At 30.3% G+C, this 12,651-nt stretch overlaps 1 protein-coding gene across 1 annotated transcript in view; it reads left to right on the forward strand.

The window, feature by feature from the left end:
- Positions 1 to 12,651, forward strand: part of LOC118446877 (uncharacterized) — a 30,277-nt gene that overhangs the window by 11,858 nt on the left and 5,768 nt on the right. The window contains exons 2-3 of the mRNA XM_035878027.2: positions 2,088 to 2,626; positions 5,225 to 5,407. Of these exons, the coding sequence (XP_035733920.1) occupies positions 2,533 to 2,626; positions 5,225 to 5,407 (277 nt within the window). The 5' untranslated portion in view covers positions 2,088 to 2,532. The remainder of the gene's footprint in view (positions 1 to 2,087; positions 2,627 to 5,224; positions 5,408 to 12,651) is intronic.

The following is a 12,651-nucleotide window of genomic DNA, read 5'->3' on the forward strand; positions in this document are numbered from 1 at the left end:
AGGGCGTAAATGATCGAAAAAATGTTGGTTTTATAACTGTCGTATTGGACCTGCATATAGTCTGGAGTAGTTCCATTGTGTTGAAAAAATATCTCTTCTGGCATATTCAGGTCGTTTTGAATGATTTATACGATCAATGAATAAATCTACCTCCTAAGTAAGTTGAACTATGACTCTCCGATAAAATTATTTGATAAAAAGAATGGACCAATAATTTTACAATCAAGATACCAGCCTACACATTTATCGAAATACATCGGAAGTATTGCAGAATGTTTGACGTAATACTGTAGAAACATTGTATTACTGCATGGATGTTGGCGATTCATGTTTTTATAATATTTAATAAAATAAAATTTCTTCGAAATCTGCAATTCTTTGGTATCTGAAATTTCAAATGCATCATTTTCTCGGGAATTTTTAACTCAAAATTAACAAAAAAAAAAAAAACATGAAAAATAACACCATTTTACAGAGAATTAAAAGATCTTTCATATGACATGCCACTTGATCTCTGTTGTCACTTAAGATCTTTAAGGAGCTTGTCACCCGAATCCCCTGGATCTAGTTTAAAGTGGATGAATATATAAGGACCTGTCTCCTCAAAAACAAAATTGATCTGTCTAAGCGTTTTTCGAAAAAATTACTAGTTTCTACTAAAACTACTAGTTTCATAATATTCTTGGTATACACTTTTTGTTGGGACACTTTTTGTGCATGTGTTTGTATATATATTTCATGCAATTCGAGTTTATCAACACGTTGTCCATCGATAGAACATATGAGAGAGTAATAAATCAAGTTAGATGACTAGTATACTGTTATAATAACTAATTTTCCTATCGAACACGTGCGGGCACGATTTCCATCGAGTTACTCGGAAATTGGCGGTTCGATCGATAACGAGGGAACTATGGTTGAACATTGAGAGAATAAAAAAGAAATATACTACGTATCACGATAATATAGCAATGTCTATAATATAGACGAGGACATGATCGTGGGGCTAGTTTCCTCCTTTGTATGGACTCTCTGCAATTCTAGCGAACTAGACCCACTAACCGCGACACACGTTTCTCAATCGATCTATAACTATATCATAACCATCTCCTGCGTGTGCGTGCGTTCATAGTTCGTTGCGTGTAATTTCAAGTATATTCGTGAGTATGATAAGACCATATATATTCGTGAAGCACTATGATTAATTTGATGATCAAAAGTGGATAATTATAAGTACATAAACACGTAGATGCCTGCATGTCTACAACGATGGAAAATATAAATAACAACAAGAGAAGTGGTTTTTATAATAACGATTGAATAAAATGAAAATATCGATGTATATAATATCGAAATTAGTATCTTATTCTTTGTAAAATAATTTGAGTCAAATTGGATAATAAAAAAATTCTTTGATTGTAATCGTTAATTCTAAAAAAAAAAATTATAATGTTTAATTAATAAAACGTATAATTTCGAAATAAGCACCTTAATATATAAAGTAATTCAAGTCAAGTAAATAATGAGAATAATTTTCGATCTATGATACAAGTTCGAAAATTTCGATAGTAAGTTATCATCTTAAATTAACTTTTAATTTAATTTCATGTAACTTTTAAGTTACGCACCTATATTTCTTTATTGTTTTCAGTTTTATTTTATTTTATTGATACAAATTTAATTGTTACTTCATATTTGAAGTTTTAAATGTTTTTTAAAGTATGGATTATATTTAACATTCAAATTATACTAGTATAAGTAATACTATAATTTTCAAATTATATAATATTTTTATTTAGACAAGAAAAAAGTTATGTTATATGTTAAACGCACGTGATAGCGTAATTACAAGATACGAATGTTTAATGTAGTTTAATTCGCAATGAGACACGTATGCGACGATTAAATTCTTCGTTAAATTACATAAAAAAGAAAAAATTATAATAGAATTTCTTAAATTATTACCATTGGAATATTTGTTGAATAGCTAGTTTAATATTTGTCTTTTTTTAAACATTTCTAACAAAAATAAGTTTTAACATGTAACGACGATTGCATAATTTCTTTTTTCTTTTTTTATTTTTCAGATTTCAAAAATAATAATTTCGGGTACGCGAGGTAGAGGTTTTAACCGAATGGAGGAAAATTTCGCTACAACAAGTTGGAGAATTGATCGATTTTGGTGAGCGGGATATGGTCTCAGGTGCGACGGCGGGGCGATGACGCTCTATCACCGTCCACCGTCATCACCAGGAGTCCCCCAGGACTCACCCAGCTTCCTAAACCTAATCCCACACCCGATCCCGATCCCAATAATCTCGACAACGAGGACGTATCGTCTTTCCCGTCGATCGGCAAGGACGACGTGGACGACGTGGTGGACGAAAACGACGACGACGACGACGACGACGAGGACAAGGACAAGGACAACGACGACAACGACGACGACGACGACGACGACGACGACGACGACGACACCGACGACGAGAAGCGTCGCGAAAACGGACGCTACGTGTTCGTTCGCGAAAAGGTATGAGAGATCGTCCTCATCGCTATCGAGAACATCACGGACAGGCCATGCCCCTCGAGGAGGTCCAAGGATTGTTACTTCCACCCTCAAGAACAGGCGAGTCTTTGTTTAACTTATTCTATTTTATCATATCATTTCTTTTATTGTTATAAAATATCGGATGTTTAAATATAATAGGTTAGAAAAAGGATAACATTACAGTTTTCAACCCGTTTATTATCTTTCGTTATAAATACATTTCTTTTTTACGGTTGAAATTCTCACACGACTAAAACATGACAAATAATTCTTTTATTTCATGTTTATTTGTCATTGGAAAGATCTGGTTAATCTATGAGAGTGTTATAAAAATGGTGTTCTACTCGTTAAACTTACTTTCGTATTTTAACGAAGTTCTATATTAGTTGAATAGGATTTGGATAGGATTTTCTAAATTGATCGTTTTATTTTAATCTTTTATATTAATATTGAAATTTTCTTTTGTTCTGAGTTTTTCTCGGTTGTAATATCTTCGTGATTGCCCCGAGGTATAGCTTTAATTACCTGTGTACATAAATGCACATGTGCCTCATTATAGTACTACGTACCTACTTGAATGCTGTATAAGCATACTACGAATGTCGAATAGGTAAACACTAACAACAAGATGTTGTAGCTCTTGTCAAACTGGGTCATTCAAAGTTGTCTTCAATGGATCCTGCACACTGTGTGATACAGAGAGCCTCAGAGAACAAGTACCAACCCAGTGGCGATTTATATGCGTTTCGTGACTTCTACTTCGCTCTATCCAGTCATCTTTTTTCGAGACGCTTCAAGTTTACAGGGGAATAAACTTTGTTTTTCCTTTTTTCTTTTTTTTTTTTTTTTCATACATATGTTGACGTTTGTCCAAATCCCTAGTGGAACAGTGAATAGTTTATTTAATACGTTCACTGTCCAGTGACCCATATGTAGGTCAAGATAATCCTTCACTTGTACATGGAACAGGATTATTCACAAAAGTGGATAATCTCTATACAGAAAGTCTAGCTCCTCATGACTTTACATTTGAAATTAAACCATTTACATGTCACGAGAACTTTTATTCGAACAATTCATGACTTCAATATGAATCAGAGTTTCGAATTCTTTTTCATGATGATACTAGTTTTAATATGGTATCAGATAGATCTACGTCGTAATATTATTATTAGATAAAATATATTATTATTATAATTAGATAATTATCAATCTTGTTTTATTTATCTTTCTTCCCTTTTTTTATTATTAAGTTCGTCGTTCTTTGACAAAAATGCAAAAGGTGAGAATTCTTTTAGACGAGAATTATTTAATTTGCAATTGGAAATATATAAGAGGTGAGAATTCTTTTGGATTTCTTAGTAATTTGATTTTTAATATAGGAAAAATTGTGGATTCTCTATTCACAGATTCTTTCCCTTAACGTGTATCTTCTACATAAAACACGAGATATAAGACACGTTCGTCGCAGATTGCAACATCATGAATAATTCTCTCTCTCTCTCTCTCTCTCTCCCTCTCTCTCTCTCTCTCTCTCTCCCTCTCTCTCTCTCTCTCTCTCTCTCTCTTTCTCTCTCTCTCTCCCTCTCTCTCTCTCTCTCTATTTGTCTTTGATGCTCGAAAGTCGATCGTTAAATCGATCAATCTTACGTTTCTGCATCGAATTATATTCTTTCTTCGAGCCAATGAATTTCTGTCGCTCTCTCATCTCTCTCTCTCTCTTCTCTCTCTCTCTCTCTCGCCCTCTTTTCTCTTTCCCCCCTCTTTCTCGTTCTCTGTCAGTGAACGACGAATACAAATCATCCTCTACCTCCTGTCTCTCGATCTTTCGTCGTACGGTTAAACGGATTCAATTTTAGCTGGGTTTACCCAGGAGAAGAGAGGGTGAGGGGTGAGAAAATGACACCGAGGTTAATTACTACTTAGCGACATCGTCGAGAAGTGCCGATGATCCTGCCTTCTCTAGACGAAACCAACACCTTTTCTAACTAATTTTGTCCACTTTATTTAATCTTCACGTAATCAAACTGCGTATAACTATAAGAAATATATTCAACTTAAATTATCTGAAATATATAGATAATAATATTACAAATGTAAATTTGCATTTTTCTTTTTCTTCTTTTCTTTTTTTCTTATCTTTTTTCCATTCTTTTCTTTTTCCTTTTCTCTTCTATTTTATATATATTTTTTTTTTATTTACACTTGAATGTTTTATAGAAACAAGATTAGAGATAAGATTTTAAATATATCAGAACGATTTTCCCTTTGTTTTACATTCCACAAAAAGTTCGTTTATATTTGATCGGTCAACCGATAAGATTTTGTCGTTTCGTGATAAAAACTGTACTAATTGTAAATAGAATGAACTTTCGATAAGCCAGTACATATTTAACACACGTTTCGTAATCGATATCCTTTCGGATTTTCTCGTTTGAATAAATGATAGGCAGCCTTTAATCACGTTGTGAGACTCGATTTAATTCGAATTAGTAGGGGATAAAGAGATTAGTATTAGACACACAACTCGAATGATCTATGATATTGCGAGGATCGCTTTGCAAATATTAAATATTTTTGTTCTTTTTTCTTTTCTTTCTTTTTCATGGAAACATTATCTCTTTTAAAGAAATTTATATTCCAAAACTTATCAAAGCATATTGTGTTTTATGATAGGTAACCGGGGACCTTTGAATGTGACGATTGTACAGGTGGGAAGAGGGAATGGGGGAGGTACTGGAGATAGTGGAAATGATTTATTGAGGTTGGAGCCGCCATCGGATTTAAGGCCCGCACCATCGCCACTTTCCGATACCAGTGCCACCTTACAGTCCGACATTAATGACACCTTTACTGGAGGTAAGAGATATCTCGTCTTAACTCTTTGTCTTTTATTTCTTTTTTTTCTATCTCTTATACAATTTAGGTGAAAGAAGAGTGAGAATAACATATCCTTTTAATTAAAATCCTAATAACACAGATCCGATTAATGAAATGGCTGTTCGAATAATAATTTGTGTAGAAATGTCAAATGATACTTAAAAATTATCTGCATTTAACGAATAGTTCGTATTGTTGAAGAATTTTTTCTATTGAAAGAAAAATACCGATATTATACCGTTACTTTTCGATTGTATCTTTATACCGTTATAATAATCGAAAATACTTATGTAGTTATAGTTCTTTTTTAGGATCATAATATTATATACAAATAATTATTATTTGTTAGAGATCAAGCATATTCTTAATGACTGATCAACATTTGAGATTTAAATATATTATGACAGAGGTATTAGTATTGTTTTGCAATATACGTAAGTTTTGAAAATTTATTTAATCGTATCTATGGAATTCTTGATAAAAAGTTTCATTCTATGATCAAAAGGTCTTGGATTTATTCTAATCCGTTTTGCAATATTAATGCATTGTCATGAAACATTTGTTCAAGGAGCCTCTCAGTATGCCACGAGGACGATTTATAGAGAATATTTTAAAATCTTGGAATAAGGAGAAAGAAATTTTTCAGAATTATATTCACTAGTTTTAGCAGTATCACCTACATAAGTTGATGTCGAAATATCAATCTCATTTTTAAAATACGTATTATCACAATTAAAATATTATTTATACGATGATATTTTTAACGATATATTAATACTTAATAGTAAGAAAAATGAAAATTTATTGTTTTAAATTATAGAGACAAAAAAACATGCTCTGGTCTTGATGAAATAAATATTCAAAAAAATATCATTATTAAGTTTCTACGTTGAAGTTAATTTTAGATGAAAACGAGGTGATCAAACAAACAATTCAAATTATTATTATTATTATTATTATTATTATTATTATTATTATTATTATTATTATTATTATTATTATTATTATTATTATTGTTATAAAATTGTAATATTATTTGTTGGAAGAAATTATGAGAACTCTTATTTTATATCATATTATATTCTTCAATAATTTAGTTACATGAAATGGGGAGTAGAATTCGACAGTTAAAGCATCGACTGATAACCTCGGAAAAGGAGAAGATCGAGACTAATGTCTTAAGATATTTATCGTGAACGAATCACCACCAAGCCTTCCATTAATTGCAATTTTCTTCGAGGGGCTTCCGTGTGTTCTTTAAATATTGACGATGAAGCATCAGCTTATGCGAGGATTATAGATGGTAGGGATGCTCAATGACGTCATATTTTGTTGGCGGAAGCATTTCGGGAAATAGTTCCTCTGTTATAGGTAGATTATCGAAGGTGTTCCGACGAGAAAGAATTCCGAAGACGATATTATTGTAGAAATATTGGATTGACAAGAAAGTAATTTCGATTTGATGATGACATAATGAAAGCCATAATTGAATCGATTGTCATATAACTGTGCGAGAGATTGCAAAAAGGTTAAATGTATCACACACAATAATTATCACACAAAATATCTAAAAGAAAATCACGTAAGATGTTTTGGACTCGTTAAGAAGTTCGATATTTGGGTGGCGCATGAATTGAAAGAAATTCATTTACTACAACGAATCAATATTTGCTGCGATACGCATTTCAAACTTAATGCAATTGACCCTTTTTTGAAAGGAATTATCACTGATGATGAAAAATGGATCGTCTACAATAACATTAATCGAAAAATATCATGGTCCAAGTGTGATGAACAAGCACAAATCATATCGAAGACTAAATTGCATTAGAAAAAGATCATGCTGTCAATTTGGTGGGATTACAAAGATGATGTGTATTTTGAGATGCTTCCAAACAACCGAATGATCAACTCAGATATTTACTGCCAACGACTTATGAAATTGGAAGATGCAATCAAAGAAAAAAGATCAAAATTGGCAAATCGCAAAGAAATTTTGTTCCATCACGACAATGCGAGGCCTCATACATCTTCAGTAACACGTACGAAATTATAGGAGTTTGGTTTGGAAATGATGTTGCATCCTCCATATAGTCCTGATCTTGCACAATCGGATTATTATTTATTTCAAAGTTTACAAAACCTTTTTAAATGGTAAAAATTTCAGTAATAACGATGATCTCAAATCGCACTTGGTTGAGTTTTTTGCTGATAAGAACCAGAAGTTCTATGAGCGCGGAATTGTGAAGTTACCAGGAAGACGGTAAAAAGTCATCGAACAGAATGGAAGATATTTGACTAATTAAAATTTATTTTTTGTATAGAAAAAATTGACTTTTATTTCATACTAAAAAACCGAAATTACTTTGTTGCCAACCCAATAATTGCCCTCATTCACGATGAACAATTTAATTGTAAAAAGAAAGGAAAAAATCTTTTTCTCTTGAAAGCTTTAATCCTTTGTTAAATCGTTATGTTCATTAAAATATTTAATATTTACGAAACTCTTCACACATTATTTATTATAAATTTGTTATACGAAAATAGAAATTAATTTTGAATACTTTGTTTCTCGAATCGATTTTACACCAATTAATGTACATACTTCCATCTATCTTTCATAATTATTGATAGATAAAAGAATAAAGGAGAACTCGTTTTATTATAACCTTTACATTAAATTTTATAATTATTAAAAAATATAATTCTGTCACAAAAGAAATCTTAAAAATATAGTTTTATATAAAATATTCAAAATTAAGTGAATCATCGATGAATGTTATAACATTCATGGTACGAAAAAGAAATTACGAATTAATATTAAACAAACCTATTATACGCTTTTACTATAGTTCTAATACGTAATAATATTCAACGAGCTAACAATAAGTGAAATTGAGAAGTTAATTTTAGGAAATTTTTCTATCCAATTTTACAATAGAATTCATAAAGTGTTTATATATTTATTACCATCTCGATTGTTCTAATATATAACAATGTAATACACAGTATTCAACGTGCAAACGATAAGAAAAAACGAGATACTAATTCGAGGAAAATTTTTTTGTACAATTTTACAATAGAATTCATAAAAGTGATCATAGAATTATTATCATCTTTATTATTTTAATGTATAATATTATAACAGATTTGTTACGCTACATTATAATGATTAGTTATCGTGATTTTTAGTTATGGCGATTTTTATTTATATTAATTAGGTATAGTCAAAATGAATTCTAAAAAATGTATTGAATAATCATTAGCAATAAACACGGTACTCGGTTGTCGTTTTTGATAGTCTACACAATATTGATTATAGTTATAAAAAAATATTTTAGAAAATTTGTTTTAATATAATTGACCGTGGCCTTGTTGAGATTAATCTGTGAGTCGATGTATCGTCAAAATGAATTTTGAAAATAGTATTGAGTAATCATTAGCAATAAGCACGATACTCGGTTGTCGTCTTCGATAACGTAATATCGGATAATTCAATATTTATAAATGGCATACTCTATTCGAAGAAGAGTATCGTCAAATTAATCGAAACCTCTCGAGTCGTTCGATTGCTTCGAATTAGATCGGAATTAGAAAAGAGTAACTGACGACGATAATAAAAAGAAAGAAGGAATACGATCGAGTTTTTATATGGAAACCTAAAACGAGTGTCATCCTACAAAAGTGTTAACACACTAAGTCGTATAAATAAAAATTAATTCGATTGTTTTTTTTTCCTTTAACGTTGTTGTGCCGTGTTTAGAAAACAAACAATACAATTAATGAGATTAATCGAGAGAGAGAGAGAGGGAGAGAGAGAGAGAGAGAGAGAGAGAGAGAGAGAGAAAAGAAAAAAAAATATATACTATCTATCTTACCATTAAATGATTCCTCAGAAGAAAATAAAAATTTTATGATTACAATTAGGAATATAATTAAAATTTTTAGTGAAACCATTTGTTGAGCTCTCTTTTTCTCTATTTGTTCGTGCAACGTTTTTATTATTGTCATCATCGACTTATGTACATACGTCAGGGTAATTACATAAGAGATTATTTTCACGAGTCTGAAATAAGCAGTGCATGGTTAACACTAACTTAACGATAATTGGATTCCGATCGTTGTGGTCATCGAAGTTGTGAACCGAGTTGTCAAGCACTGTTTTTACTTTATCATTTAGTTGCTTAGTGCATAGTGATCTTCGTGATGTGTAATACAGAATGAAAATTGTTTTCTTCTTCTTCTTCTTCTTTTGCTTTCTTCTTTTTCCTTCAATTATTTCCATTTGTTTTTTTCTTATTTCTCTTACGAATACGATGACTGTCATTGATAACGATATTATAGAAGGAAATAGAATAAGGAATGATAACGAAAGAAGAGGAAAACGAACGATCGGTGACATAACGTGACTTTATATGATGTCATTTAGGACAAGGAAATAAATAGAAAATACAAAGTGGAGGATCGTAAAGGTCTTTTGGGATATTCCTTACGTAGTATGCAATCTAACGTTACGAACAAAACAGTCTTTGTGATCTCTTACGAAAATGATGGAAACAACAATAGTACTGGTCGACGTTCAAATTTCTACAGAAATTCCAGCATACGAAAGAAGACGGAATCGAGAGAAAATATAAGTATCATCTATTACCAGATTATATCACGTGGATTTATTGTTTCACTTTTGTCTTTAAGAATAGAATATTTTTGTCCATTTTCTTTCTTTTTTCTTTTTTTTTTCTTTTTTCTATTTTCTTTGTTCTTTTTCTCTTTTTCGACAAATTGATATATTTATAAAAAATATTCTTTTAATATAATTAAAATACATCTTTTTAAAATATTAAAAAATAAAAGAAATATATATATATATTTATATATATATGATAACAAAATATATTTCTTTTGTAAGCTATAATGCCTTCGCCGTTAATTTCTTTTCGGCATACTTTATTGCACTAGCAAAACGCTTTCAAAAAAAAAAATAAATTTTCGATCGAATGGAATTCTTCTGATGAAAACATTATATGTCGTTTTTAAATATATAATTGTATGGATTGTAATAATATAAGTTTAGTTTTGATCAAGGAAGGGGTTTTTTTTTTTAAATGTATTATATGATGTAACTTCAAAGAAAATAATTACGAAAAGTTAGCATGAAAATAGTTTATTCCATTTTATTAAAAATCAATATTAACATCGACAAGAACTGTGTATATCTGAATAAGATAATCTTGTATTACAAATCGTCAAGTAATTCGGTTAAAAATTCATTGAAATATAGTCTGCGTTCAATTAGAATAACATAATATAGTTAGGATAAAATATGTTGATAATTTAAAGTTTAACAATCGCACAAAAGATCGTTCCTTAAAGTTTAATTGAGGGTAAAATAGAAAATAGTTTTTCTTATAAAAACCAACTGCAATTTCTTCCGAATTGAATCTCACCGGCATTAACAGATCCTTAGCATTGCAAATTGGTGTTCTTTATAAATTTGTCGTTCGAATGAATGGGAAAGTAATGTGTTCTTGATAAGGAAGATGCGAGATAACTAAAAAAAAAAGGAGAAGAAGAAAAAGGAAAGAAGTAAAGAAAAGAGGAGACAGGAAAAGGAAAGAAGAAGGATCATAGTATTACATAGATTGAATTTCAAGGCCAAGCTGAAGGTTATTTGAGGGAAAACACAAAGTAATAAACAACTTCTTTTTCAAACACTCATATCTTTTATCTCTTTGTGGCTCTTCGTTTGGCGTAACACTTATCTCTCTTTTTCTCTCTCTCTCTCTCTCTCTCTCTCTCTCTTTTTTTATCTTTATCTACCCCTATCGTATTCATTCTATTGGTCTCTTATATTAATTGCAAGAAAATCTATGCGGCAATTCAATAAAAGTATCAGAATATGTTGAACGAAAGGAACTAGAATAAAAATTGAATTAATCACGAGAAATCGATAAATGTATACGTTAGTAGGTAGTTATATAGGTATGCATTAACGCACGCAATTGTCATTATTTGTTCAGAACAGTTATTTATAGTTTTCGATGAATGAAAAAGTATTGTAATGTAGGCGTAACTTAACGTGATGACATATTATAGATGTAAACATAGAGATTAGACTCCCAACTTGAATACTGTTCAAAAATATAATAGCATGTACGAACGAATAAATCCGGTTAAGCTCTTCGTTTGTAAAATAAAAATATTATTTTATTTATAAATATTATTTATTTTATAAATAATAATATTTTTCTTACAAGTTATGTGTGTGTGTGTGTGTGTGTGCGCGCGCGCGCGCGCTCGCGTGCGTATGTATATGTATATGTGTGCGTAAATAATTATTTATAGAATTATTCAATCTTATATTTTATTATTTTATCTCGTTATATAATTGAATAATTATCATTTAACAAAAATTATATATATATATATATATATAATTTCGTTTTGAAGGCTGTTTTTAAAGCTGTTCATTACCCTGATCTTTTAATGGTTTCTATGAGAAAGGGCCTAATTATTGACCAATTTTAATGAACAAGATCTTATCTTAAAGACGAAAATTTAATCTCCGACACCCTTTTGACGGAGTTTTGAAAAAGCTTTTAGTTTGTGCATAAATTATTCTTGAAAAATATCATTTTTTAATACTATGTTTTTCAAAGAAAATAAAGCCTTTTTAAAAATTTGACGAAAGGGTGCCGTAGATTAAACGTATGTCTTTAAAATAAGACCTTGTTCATTAAAATTGGTCGAGAATTACTTTTATTCTTCTTGATGGCGTAAATGCTGTATTCGACATTTTTTGCAAAAAAAAAGATTAGTACTGTGGCGCTCCTCCAAATTTGCGGCAAAAGAGATGAAGCTCGTACTGATTTTCATATACACGCTTGAATAGTGTATGTTTTATGTCCGTGAAGTAGTGATTGCCTATTTGATTGTGTGTGTAAATAACTCAGATTTTTGCTCAGATTTTTTGAAAATTTCCAAATGCAAAAAAATGGGTTTTACGATACACGGATGGGTTTTACGACGCACGGAGAAGCTACGGTAACTCACTCGATCATTTTAATGAGTTTTAGTCAGATAATTCTATGGTAAAAACAAAAAAATATATGTTCAATTATTTATATCAAGGGATTTGAGTTTTTAAAATATCGTTAAATTTTAGAAAAATTTGTAATTTCTTTTAGTTTTATAGACTGAAAAAAGAAAAATTTTATAAGTAA

This window comes from Vespa mandarinia, chromosome 3 (genome assembly GCF_050613455.1).
Source record: "Vespa mandarinia isolate Hongniang chromosome 3, ASM5061345v1, whole genome shotgun sequence".
Taxonomy (NCBI): Eukaryota; Metazoa; Arthropoda; class Insecta; order Hymenoptera; family Vespidae; genus Vespa; species Vespa mandarinia.